Raw genomic sequence first — 11,752 nt, 5'->3', positions numbered from 1 at the left:
ATGACATTGGTAGACAGACTGAAACCGAAAGGAAGGAGAGGGTTGTGTTCCACGAACGGGCACTTGTTCGCTGCCTCCCATTGAAAGAAAAGTAGGACCGAGGGTCGCGTCCCTTTAAGGGACCATATTGTAATTCCCTCAAGACCGTGGCTTTCGGGCGCAACCTTGTTCACCTCTAGCTTCGAGCGTAGTTCAATTCTACCACATTTGTGGAGCTGTCGAACACTATGACGTCATTTCTTTACAAGCAGAAAGAGGTCTATTGTTGGACATAAGCGAAAACGATCTAAGCGTGTTGCACTCCTCCGCAGGTAACTCAATGTCTAACTCAACTGCTTACGCGCGCTGCACCTGCGTAATGCTATTTTGTGTCCGAAGTAACTTGGAAGTAACTCTCTTTTTTTTTTAGTAACACAGTAACTGCGAGTTATACTTCAGGCTGAAGAACTTCGTTATTAATTACATTTTGCACACGGTAACTTAACTTGTAACGAGTTCTTTTTGACGGGTAACTTCTCAATCTATGATTGTATTACATTGCAGTCATCATCAACTTAATAAACGGTCTCTCACACCGAACTCGGAGTTCCTCCTTACTTTCAACAGCGATATCGCTTAGTTTGCTCACTCGTTGCAGGTGAGGCTTTTTTGTGACTGATAATGTTACAAAAAGTCGTAGGTCTTCTGTTTAAAGCAAAATATTATTTCGGATGACCGTTAGTACCGAGCATAGTTATTGTAGAAGGTACTTTATTATATAAGGCGTTGCAATTTTGAGCATGCAGCGCGCCTCGTGGTCGTATACAGAAGCACCCTGTACAAAGCAGGGGCGGCGGAAGGGGGGTTACATGGGGTTACTGTAGACCACCGGAATTTCTGAAGGGAGCGCAAAATTCCCATGGAGTTGAGGCGCCAAAGTGTTATCTCAGGTGTCGCATGTGAATAAAATGCCATAAACCCTTTTCCTGAATCGATCAAATTGCCAGCATATATATAGTCAAGGCTTTGTCGATTGATGCGGTAGAACTCACGACGACATGAACTGAAAGTGTTATTTATTATGTATACTGTATTATTATTCTGTATACTGAAACAATATACATTCAATCCATACAAGACGAAAACCCCAAGGCATTTGCCACTTTTTGTCATACAGACTGCCTCGATTTTTTGGGACCCGGGGGGCATAAATTGGTGGTAGCGGTGGGAAATGGAAGGGGCCGCCGGTTGGGATCTGGGGTCCCCCGTGAATTCAGGACGTTACGCCATCCCTGGGTATAAGGTGACCAACTTGCAATCGTGCTTGCATCGTGCATCTCACATGCACTCATGATATCAGTGTGCCACTAGCGTATGTTCCCACCGTTACGTACGTGGGTTCACGATGTAATTTATTGTCTACGAGCGATGTGATGACAGGAATACACAGCAGACGACTTCATTGAGGATCTGAAAATGAACGTGCATCATTTTGGAATTGCCTAACGTTTCAACAAAATACGTGTACAGATAAGACAGCATAAACGCAGGTCAGCTTGTGGAAGGGATTCATGAAGATATAAGCCTGAGCTTTGGGCAGCGCTCTCAAGAAGAACGTCATGTACAACAGCTCAAAACGAGCAAAAGTGCCCAAGCTGAGGCTTATATTTCTTCAAAGAACATGTACCTTGCTTATACCACACCTGCTTACAACGACCGGCAGCGTGTAACAGCACTTGAATCCACGCGAAATGATTTTCACGCATGCATTTATTTACAATGTAGAGAATATCAAATCTCAAAACACAACCGCATACACTGTTAGAAAAAAAGGTATAAAGAAGGTATAATAATGTGCTCTTATACCTCTTTTATACCTTCTGCTTCAGATATATACCTTCGGAGGGTATAGAAGAGGTACAAAGTTCCTATATACTTTTACCTCCAACCCTTCTCAAGGGTATGAAAGAGGTATAAAGGAGGGCTAACGTACCACATTTATACCTCATCACTACGCGTTTATATCCAGTACCAAGAATATATCACGAGGCTATGCCTTTCACGGTATACATGAGGCTGCTATACCTTCTGTTTCTTTATACCTTTATGGTGTTTTATACCTTTACTTCCGCAACGTGCTGTATCACATCATTATTATTTTTTCTTCAGACGGTATCAGCTGAGTTAAACGGATATTTAATTAAGAAACACAGACATCAGTACAGTACTATCTGAATCCACATGGTTAGTTTATGGCTGTGTGATATCTGTATTGCTGGAATGTTGAATCTAGATGTTGTCACCCTTAGGGTTGCGTACAGTATATCAGTATATCAGTATTTGTTGCTCTGCAAATGTCTCGCGATACATCGTGACACACACTTGATGACTGCGCTGAGCGATCTTGCTCCTTGAAAATTTTCTTTAGATTTTAACTCAATATTTTCTTTTTTTATACATGGGGAGTAATGTGCACGAGCTTTGCTTTCTACTTGTAGTACGTGTGTGTGTGAATATGTCAAAAACTTCCTAGCTTTCTAGATTTTTGTAGTTTTTTCTAGTTCCCTCCTCTAAAAATGCCTATGCCTAGGTGTGATTTAATACCATGATGGTACTTGTACAGACCCTCAGAGGGGTATAGGGTTGTACCCCTAAAGGTGTGGCATATAGCCCTTTGTTGAGGACTATTTTTTATACCTGTAAGCGGGGTATAAAATAATACCTAAGAAGGGCTAAGTTATTGAGCGGGCGATCTATACCTCTAAAGGTATAGATTTTTCTCTGAGTGCAGGACGTAGTACACACGGGCATGCTGTTGTCCCGAGAGCACGCTTTTTCTGGTTCACACAAGCAGTCTCGAGAGAGGGCGCTCCGTACGTTTATATAACTGCATGCATTGTATGACTTATGGTATGGCTTTGATGCTTATCGCCGCATTCCAAAATCCAGTTCCCAGCTTAAAATATATTCGGATCTACCGGGAAATACCGAATCTACAAAAGAGAGTCCACGCGCGCGTGAGCAGGATATGAGGTTTTTGCTTGCCTCTTACTACATCGCTCTACTGCAGTGGTGGATCCAAGGGGGAAGAGGGGCAATCGCCCCCCCCCCAAAAAAAAACTTCAGTCTATACATTGGATTTCCCTCTCTCTCTCTCTCTCTCTCTCTCTCCCACTAGAAGCTTCGACAAAGGAACCGCCCCCCCCCCCCAAACCGAGGGTCTGGATCCGCCCCTGCTCTACTCTCACCCTATTACTCTTACACATTGTTTACCTGTTAAGATATAGGAGCGCAGAGAAAGGTGACCACCATCTGGGAGAACGAGAACGAGTTTATTACGCTGGTGCAAGCGGGTGCGCATGAAGCACCGGCCCAAGTCAGGTTTGTTTTGTCGCTTTCTTCTAACACACCCCCTCGACAACCAACCCATGACGAGCCCCATTTGCTGCCTAAGTGCCTCCAGTCGACGTCTTGGGAGAGGCTTCGTAAGTGCGTCGGCTGTCATTCGACTCGATTCGCAATACTGTACGTCTACGATCTTGCGTGCAACGATGTCACGCAGGTGATGGTGGCGTGCACACGCGATGTCGAGCCGTGTAGTAGTACTGGGGTACAAGAGTTCACCCACTGCCTCCCGGTAGAGCTGGATCTCCGGCAGGAGATCTTCTCCTGTTTGTTTGAGGTAATCGGGGATCCATCGGGGTCAGGCTTACTTTGGCATTAGTCAGATGGTACTTCTCCAAAAGAGCGTCTATCTTGTTTCGCTGATGGAGGAGAAAACAGTATTCCTGTCGTCTTTCTATCTCTATGCCAAGATAGCGGCATACATGGCCCAGATCCTTCAACTCAAAAAGCTGGTTCATGTGACGCCACACTTCGGTAATGGCCGAATCCTCCTGATAAGTAACATGTCATCAACATACACTAGTATATGCATCATTGATCCATTTGCTGTTAGAGTGTATAAACACGGATCGGCATGACTACGGGTACAACCAAGTTCTAGTAGCACTCTATTCGCTTTGTCATTCCATGCTCGTGCTGCTTGCTTCAACCCATATAGTGATTTTTGTAACTTGCATACAAGATGTTCTTCTCCTGGTGTCACGAATCCTTCCGGTTGCACCATGTAAATATCCTCTTCTATATCCCCATGTAGGAATGCGGTTTTGAGTCAAAATGGCGCACCTTCAACCTCTCAGTAGCCGCTACTGTGAGCAGAATTCGTAGTGTCGTGAGCTTAGCGACAGGGGCAAAGGTGGCGTCATAGTCTTCCCCGTATCGCTGTGAGTATCCCTGGGCTACCAATCTTGCCTTGTAGCGTTCAACCTTGCCGTCTTCGTCTCGTTTGGTTTTAAATATCCACTTGCATCCAAACGGCTTCTTTCCAGCTGGTAGATCAGTGAGAACCCACGTGTTCAGTTGATGGAGTGACTGGATCTCGTCGTCAGCTGCGTGGATCCACTTGTCTTTATCAGAGGCAGGCAACCTCTGCATGTCTTTCCAACTAGTAGGATCGGGCGCTGACTCTGTGTGAGCAATGTACGTGAGGCGGTCCGGGGGCACTCTTTTATTGCTTCGACTTGAACAACGTGGTTCCACAGGACCATCCCCGCGAGGTCCTGAAGTACTCTTCTCGCCTTCGTCGCGTAACGGCCGACTCTGTTCTGGAGGGATGCTTGGGAGTACATCCACGACATCTCTGTGGAAGGGTCCGTGTGCTCACCGAGTGCCTCCGATGGTACAACAGAAGATCCGCTGCAGAACTTCTCCATGACTGCACTTTCATCTATAACGACACTGCATGATACCTTCACAGTGTTACTCCCCCTCATGAGCACTCTATATCCCTTTTGTGATTCGCTGAAGCCTACAAGAATGCCTTGCATATGGCATGGCTGTCCCACTTGTCATGCTTCTCTTTGGGAACATGCACGTGAACAACACTATACCAAACATTCGTATGTGACCCAAATGTGGCTTGTGACCGATCCACAGCTCGTATGGTGTCGTTGGGATCGCTTTGCTGGGTAGTCGGTTTTGGATATAACAGGTAGTCACAATCGCTTCCCCCCAATATATTTTTGGTAGGCCTGCACCGAAGATCATGCTTCTGCCACTCTCGTAAAGGGTGCGGTTCTTCCTCTCAGTCACTCCGTTCTGTTCAGGGTTGTACGGAACAGACGACTGGAATAAAACGCCGCACTTGCACAGAATTGCCTGAGACTTGCCACCAGTGTACTCTGTCCAATTGTCAGCACGCAAAACCTTCGGGTACCGTCCAAACTTCGTGTGCACGAAAGCCAAGTACTCTTCTATTTTAGTGGGAACTTCATCCTTCGACCTCAGCAGGTACAATACCGTGTACCGCGAAAAATGGTCAATGAATGTAAGGAAATACGTGTTCCTCCTGGGCGTTGAAACACTCATAGGTTCGCACACATCCGTATGAATGAGGTGTAATAAGCTATTTGTTCGTGACGAGGTCTCCTTTGGAAACGAGGTCCTCTTCATTTTGCCCTTGATGCAACTGTTGCACTTCATTAAATGGTCACACCTCGCGATCTGAACGGCGTCTGCCAAATCTTTTCGCTGAAAATCCCTGAGTGCTTCCTGATCCCTATGTCCGAGACGATGACGCCAAATGTGGATACATTCCTGGTGAGATGACGTTCGAGAGATATATGCAGCTGCTGGGTTCGCAATAGAGAGCCGGTAGAGGCCATTTTCAACCGTGCCGACAGCTACCGTCCCCTTCCTACGTGTTACTTCACAGCGATCTCCTCTGAAACCTACCGATGTTCCCTTGCTGCGTTAGTCGTTTTACAGAAAGCAGATTACTTTCCAGTGAAGAGACGAAAAGGACGTTCTTGACTTTTACTGTGCAAACCGCTGTCTCCGAAACACGACAGTGCAGCACGCCGTCCCCTATTCCTTGTGCTGAGACTCGGTGGCCATTGACCACGGTAACAGTCTCTGAGGAGACCCTGTAGTTCTCGGTGAAAAAAGCGCGATCTCTGCACATATGACTGGTAGCACCAGAGTCAATGTTGACCCGGCGAACTTTCCGCAGTAAGTATGAAGGCAGCGTCAGAAGACGGCTGGTCGCCGCAGTTCTCGCACGCTGCCGCAGCTTCCATTGCCCCTTCCGAGCCGGACAATTCCACTTAATATGCCCGTGCTTCTTACAGAAGTAGCACCGTCTTTTGTCAGGCAACGTCGCCTCGCTGTGGTCCCCTTGTGTGCGAAGCGCAGTTCCCGAGACAGACCCTGAAGCCGCCGCCACCAGCTTCTTGTATTCGTCCGCCAGCTTTCCTTTCACGTATTCCAGGGTTAGCTCGTCGTCCGGTCTAGTATCTAATGCTGTAACAAGCGCTTCGTAGGTTTCTGTAACTCCGCTGAGCAAGAGAGCAGCCACTTGGAAGTCTTGTGATATCCTGACCAATTCCCCTCAGCCGCTCAACCAACTCCAAGGTACGTCGAATGTAGGCTTTCATCTCTTCGTCCGCTTCCAGCTTAGACTGATAAAGCTTCCGCAGTAAGTAACGCTTGTTACAGAGGTTCCCCCGTTCGTGCGCCTTGCGCCGTTCATCCCACATTGTCTTTGCTGTGGAGCAATTACGGACGTGTACGATCTGGCCGTCTTCAATTCCAAGAGAAATCGTGCTCTGTGCCTTTTGATCCCCTGCAGTCCAGGCGTCCGAACGAGTGTCTGGCGAAAAATCCTCGATGTAGCCCCACGTTCCTTCTCGAATTAACAACATCCTCATTTTAAATTTCCAAACTTTAAGTTAATTACCATCAGTCAGCTTGGCCACCGCAAACTTGCCTGCGTCTCCCATTTCCAATCCGTTAGCGTCCTGGGCCCAAAACCTGTTAAGACATAGGAGCGCAGAGAAAGGTGACCACCATCCGGGAGAACGAGAACGAGTTTATTGCGCTGGTGCGAGCGGGTGCGCATGAAGCACCGGCCCAAGCCAGGTTTGTTTTGTTGGCTTCTTCTAGCATTACTAACGTATTTTACGACGTTGCCACCTTCGTCCGGTTGCATTTGCTTGGTCGAAATTTTTCTCAATGCTTTTTTTTTTCCTTTACTATATGTATACGTACATGTGTACAAGGTTATGAACCTCCCCACTCTCCATCTCAAAATAAAGTTGTTGTTGTTGTACAAGGTTATAGCTACAAGACGCTTGGCTCCACTGGTAACCTGTTGTTCGCCTGGCCCATGCCTGGCCCAGTCGCTCCAACTATATACCTTAAGGACGCTTACTCTACAGGCAGCAGTGTAGCCAGATAAATATTTCGGGAGGGGTTCTATGGGGACTTTACATGAGAGAGGGGGATTTCCCCTCGTTTCCCTCTCCGAAATGCACTACCAAATGCACCATTTCGGGAGGGCTTTGAACCCCCAGAACCCCCTTCTGGCTACGCCAGTGTCTACAGGAATACCAGCTACCTTACAAAGCCATTACCTACTTGCTGAAACAAAATTATGAAGCGTACAATAGACGATGTTTTGGAGGGTCGCGACCATCAAGCCACAAGGTGGTAAGAAATGGAACCACCAAACGGGAACTCTACAGTTGTGCCAGTTTTGGTTCGATGCTGTTTTAAACTTCTTTACGGAAGTACAGTTGATGAGGTTCGAATAACCTTTCTCTACAAGGCAAACGGAAGCGACAATGTATACTACCATGACATTGCTCGTAGCAGGTTGCATTGCTCACGAAGTTGTTCTTGTTTCCCTTCTGTCCGCAGAAAGTGAATGTTCTGCAGTCGTCGAATACAGCATTGTAATACCAGCGTTGCGAACACGGCCACCGTCGTCCACGGTCCGGGTTGAGGGCACAGAAGGGGGGCTTGTTGTGGCTCGTGTTCTTTTCTGCGAATCCACAACACATATTCTTAGGTTTGGCTAAACGAAAGAAAGGGAAAATCGTAGCTTTGAGCCAGGTGCCAGTAAGGACTTTTAGAGAACCCTAAGCGCATACAGATTCCGACTCCGTACCGCTGCCAGCCAATCAGATCGCAGACCCTTAAGTCGGAGGCTGATACGCTTTACGAGCCAACGACCACCTAAGCATGAAAGCGAGCACCATCCATATCCGTCTCGTGAAGTGGGAGCCTCGTGAAATGTAGCGTCATGTGTTTTACATCTTCTTCTTCTTCTTCTACCAATGAGATAATGGCCGTGAGCCACTAAGGGAGATTGGCCAGGACAAAAGGGGCATCTAACAGTGGCGATGAAAGAAGAAGCAGATAAGGGGGCATGTACTAGGCAGAGGTTACAGACACCGTGTATTCACACGAGCGACATTCTCACGGAAGATTCTAGTGGAAGAAAAACGAAAATACGAACGAAACGAAAACGAAAACGAAAAGTTCCGCCCCGTGTTATGTTGAACATTCACACGGCGCCGGAATATCGGAAGTGGCGTACTGCGCGCTTAGCAGACGACACATAGCAGATGACACCGTCAGCGTCTTTTCCTGTCGTCTGCTACGGAAAATCTTGTAGCTGTGTCGCAGGATATTCCCCACGGTTAGCAGTGTACGTGAAGACACAACGTTGAGCGCTCGCGCTCACGAGACAGCAGAAAGCTATGACGTTTTTCGCATTTTCGGCTGCAGTATTCTCAGGAATGTCGCTCGTGCGAAAACACGGACAGTGAATGCACAATGCAGCGTGCATACACGAAACACGACGAGGCCATCGCATGCACGTCCTAATTCTTCCATTGTTATCGAGGGATATGAACATATCTAATATGCATGGGAGTTCTGTCAGCATGTTTCTCATTTCAGTAAAACGTCGCTGAGCGAAAACATTCGGGCATGTAGAGTAGGTCTCCCCCGATCGTGTCATCATGCAGTGAAGCGGTTAAATCTGGGTTGTAACGAAAAGAAAGCATTGCACATATATTACAGCAGCAGGCATGCTTGAACACGACAACAGGTGTCGCAGGTTGAACACGGCTGCACGCAGGATGCGCAGGTGTGCATCTGCATTAACAGGCACACCCGGCCTCCAGTTCGGTATCTCCTATCGCTTTTTAAATTAAACGAACTTCATCTCGGTCTAAGAATAGCGTCGCTTTATCGGTCTCCATGACATGATAACGTCCACAGACGTACCAAGAACAACATGAACAACCTCTGGTTTGTTGGGCAGGAGGGAATCGTCGAAGGCCATGTCCAGCATCCCAAGTAGTTCTGTCTCTGTCGATGCTGCCTCGATGTGGCTCGGCATCGTTGCTTTCACGGTGGACGTCATTGGTGGTGCAGTTGTGACAGACACCTTGGTGATCGCTTCCTTGTGAGTGCGGTGCTTGAGAAGAACCTTGGGCAGGTTGCTCTCTTCCGCTTCGCGCCTCTGAAGAGATTTGTAGAGCCATTCGAAGCAGTCCATGCCTGGGAACGACAGTACTTATAAACAGACAGAAGGCCTGTAAGCTCGTCCTTTCGCATGAAATGTCGTCTGCTCTATTAAGAAGCTTACGATACAAAATTACCGTCGCATCTGATTTCTTGCTTGGACTTTTGGCCCTTGAGCTGTTCCGTGATTTCATCGTCGCAGAAATTGAATGGCTGACACAGATAGACGGAGAGGTCGAAGAACCACCGCTGATTGTATGGCATCCGTATCGCGTTGTCTCGATTGCGGCGACAGATGTCGCACAGATCACCAGTGCCTGCCAGGACACACAAATTAAAATATCAAGGAATTAAACGAGCCAGTCTCTCGACTTGGGACGGACATCTTGAGCGCTTAAAAGGATTGATAGAAAGTAATATGATATGACGCACGGAGCATGCTTTCTGTAGCCTATTTAAAGAAACTACAGGTTCGTTGACTTCAGGTCCCTGACATGATTTAGGCGGTCCGACTCAGCGGAGTAGTCAAAGGGGGGTTAGGACATTCAAACCCTCACGAAATCCTGCCTTTTGTTGCGCATTTGGGAGAGTGAAACAAGGGAGAAATCCTCCTCCCCATGCTGAGCCCTCATAGAACCCTTCTCGAAATATTTTTCTGGCTACGCCACTGATCTGACTGTGCTGGCTTGGTGTGTTGCACCGGTGGATATGGAACTTACCGTGTGTTCACACGAGCGACATTCCCCGCAGAAGCGGAAGACGCGAAAAACGTCATAGCTTCCTGAGCGCGAGCTCTCCACGTCCAGTGTCCACGTGCACTGCTAACCGTGAGGAATATCCTGCGACACAGCTACAAGATATTCCGTAGCAGACGACAGGAAAGACGCTGACGGTGTCGTCTGTGTCGTCTGCTAGGTGCGCAGTACGCCACTTCCGATATTCCGCAGCGTGTGAATGCTCAACATAACACGGGACGGAACTTCGTCTCTGTGAGCGGCGTTTTCGCTTTTTCTTCCACTAGAATCTTCCGTGAGGATGTCGCTCGTGTGAACACACAGTTAGGGGCACTCCCGCTTCATCGGCAGAGAAGGAAATACATTTCATCACATCCGTATTTTTCCGTTGTGTACACTAATGGGGGGAACGCGAACGTTACGCACGAGGCGGAGAACTAGAACATTAATAAAAGTTTATACTGAATAAGTCGGAATCTTCTACACAAGCAGCCATTATAGGAACCCACTGGTGGAGTCTCATTTCTGTTGTTATCGATTTTCAAATCAGGCATCGCACGTCTCATTGTGAAAATTTGTGAAAGGAAACGAGGGAAAAGAGAACACGTGACAGGATGAATTGCGACCGCATCTTTTGATATCGTTTGATAGTAAAGATGGCGATGGTGAAGATGAACAAGGAATAAGTCGTGACGATGGACTGGCTGCATCTCGGTACACCTACGCTGGATTGGCTAAGCTAACTAATTAACTTAGTTTCTTCCAGTCACTTGAACGAACCAATTAACGGAAATGAAGGATCAACTGACTGTGCTGGTAATATACGTATACTAATGTGCATGCGCATACAAAGTGTGTATCCACGTGCATGACAAAGCCCACATTGTGTGCACGCCGATGTAACGGACGACATACTAGCAACATGCGACCGATGTCCCATACCTCTTTGAAGAAGCAGAAAGAACCACAAGACTCCGAAATGCCCCATGGCAGGAATCCCCAGCTACAACATTCTTGCAGCTATACTTGGACATAAGACTTCCAAAGCGAGACGTCTAATACATCGCCCACAGAGACGAGCGGATATCACGCTAGAACAATAGCCAACTTCTGCATCACTGCATAGAGAATGACTCCCGAGGATCGCTTTCAGTTGCCGTATGTGTAGGTGTCCCGTTTCCCTTTGGTTCGTGGCCATGTTGGAGACCACTACTGAGAAGAAGAAACAACCTATCAGGGATGGACCTAAACACGTTTACTGTTAGTTAAAGGGGCACTAAAATGAACACACAAAAAACAAGTACACTTCAAATTACATTACACGCTATGTTATTTTCGTACTTGTTATCATAATTCAAAAAATTGATTCCATTACCAAGCGACAATAAAAAATATACCGGGCTCTTTCTTGCTTCGGCGCTAAGCAGTGAACGTAGTTTCAGCTCGTGCATGGATTTGGTATTTTTAGTCCACGCTGCGCGTGCACGCGCGTGCCACGCCATGGAGCAGTCCTTGTGGAAAACATATGCGCCTTGAGGAGCGGACTGGCGTTTCTGTCCGCAAAGACGTGAAGAGTGGAGCGATTTCGTCCGGAAAAATTTGTGGCATATTAGTTTCTCTGCGGGAAGAACAGTTTCCATCGAAAAAAAGTATGGGGGTTC

The 11,752-nt window shown here is 47.3% G+C and overlaps 1 protein-coding gene across 1 annotated transcript; it reads right to left on the bottom strand.

Moving 5' to 3' along the window:
* Window positions 1-1,038: 1,038 nt before the first annotated feature.
* On the bottom strand, window positions 1,039-11,210 carry LOC135394514 (uncharacterized). The gene is made up of 5 exons (XM_064625289.1): window positions 11,034-11,210; window positions 9,495-9,674; window positions 9,118-9,393; window positions 7,676-7,864; window positions 1,039-1,449 (listed from the first exon to the last, which is right to left on the bottom strand). The coding sequence occupies exons 1-5, from the start codon at window positions 11,077-11,079 to the stop codon at window positions 1,439-1,441; spliced, it is 702 nt and encodes a 233-aa protein (XP_064481359.1). The 5' UTR covers window positions 11,080-11,210; the 3' UTR covers window positions 1,039-1,438.
* Between the last annotated feature and the right edge of the window lie 542 nt (window positions 11,211-11,752).

The sequence above is a fragment of the Ornithodoros turicata genome, chromosome 5 (assembly GCF_037126465.1).
Source record: "Ornithodoros turicata isolate Travis chromosome 5, ASM3712646v1, whole genome shotgun sequence".
In the NCBI taxonomy this organism is placed as follows: domain Eukaryota; kingdom Metazoa; phylum Arthropoda; class Arachnida; order Ixodida; family Argasidae; genus Ornithodoros; species Ornithodoros turicata.
The sequence above is the reverse complement of the archived record's forward strand: the minus strand, read 5'-3'. Positions and strand labels throughout refer to the sequence as shown.

Bases quoted from the DNA above. Each gene is read 5' to 3' on its own strand.
- LOC135394514 (XM_064625289.1), bottom strand. From the start codon at position 11,079: ATGGGGCATTTCGGAGTCTTGTGGTTCTTTCTGCTTCTTCAAAGAG. The intron at 9,675-11,033 runs GTATGGGACATC...GTGTCCTGGCAG, and splicing joins CTTTCTGCTTCTTCAAAGAG to GCACTGGTGATCTGTGCGAC. The intron at 7,865-9,117 runs GTACGTCTGTGG...GTGGATTCGCAG, and splicing joins GGTTGTTCATGTTGTTCTTG to AAAAGAACACGAGCCACAAC.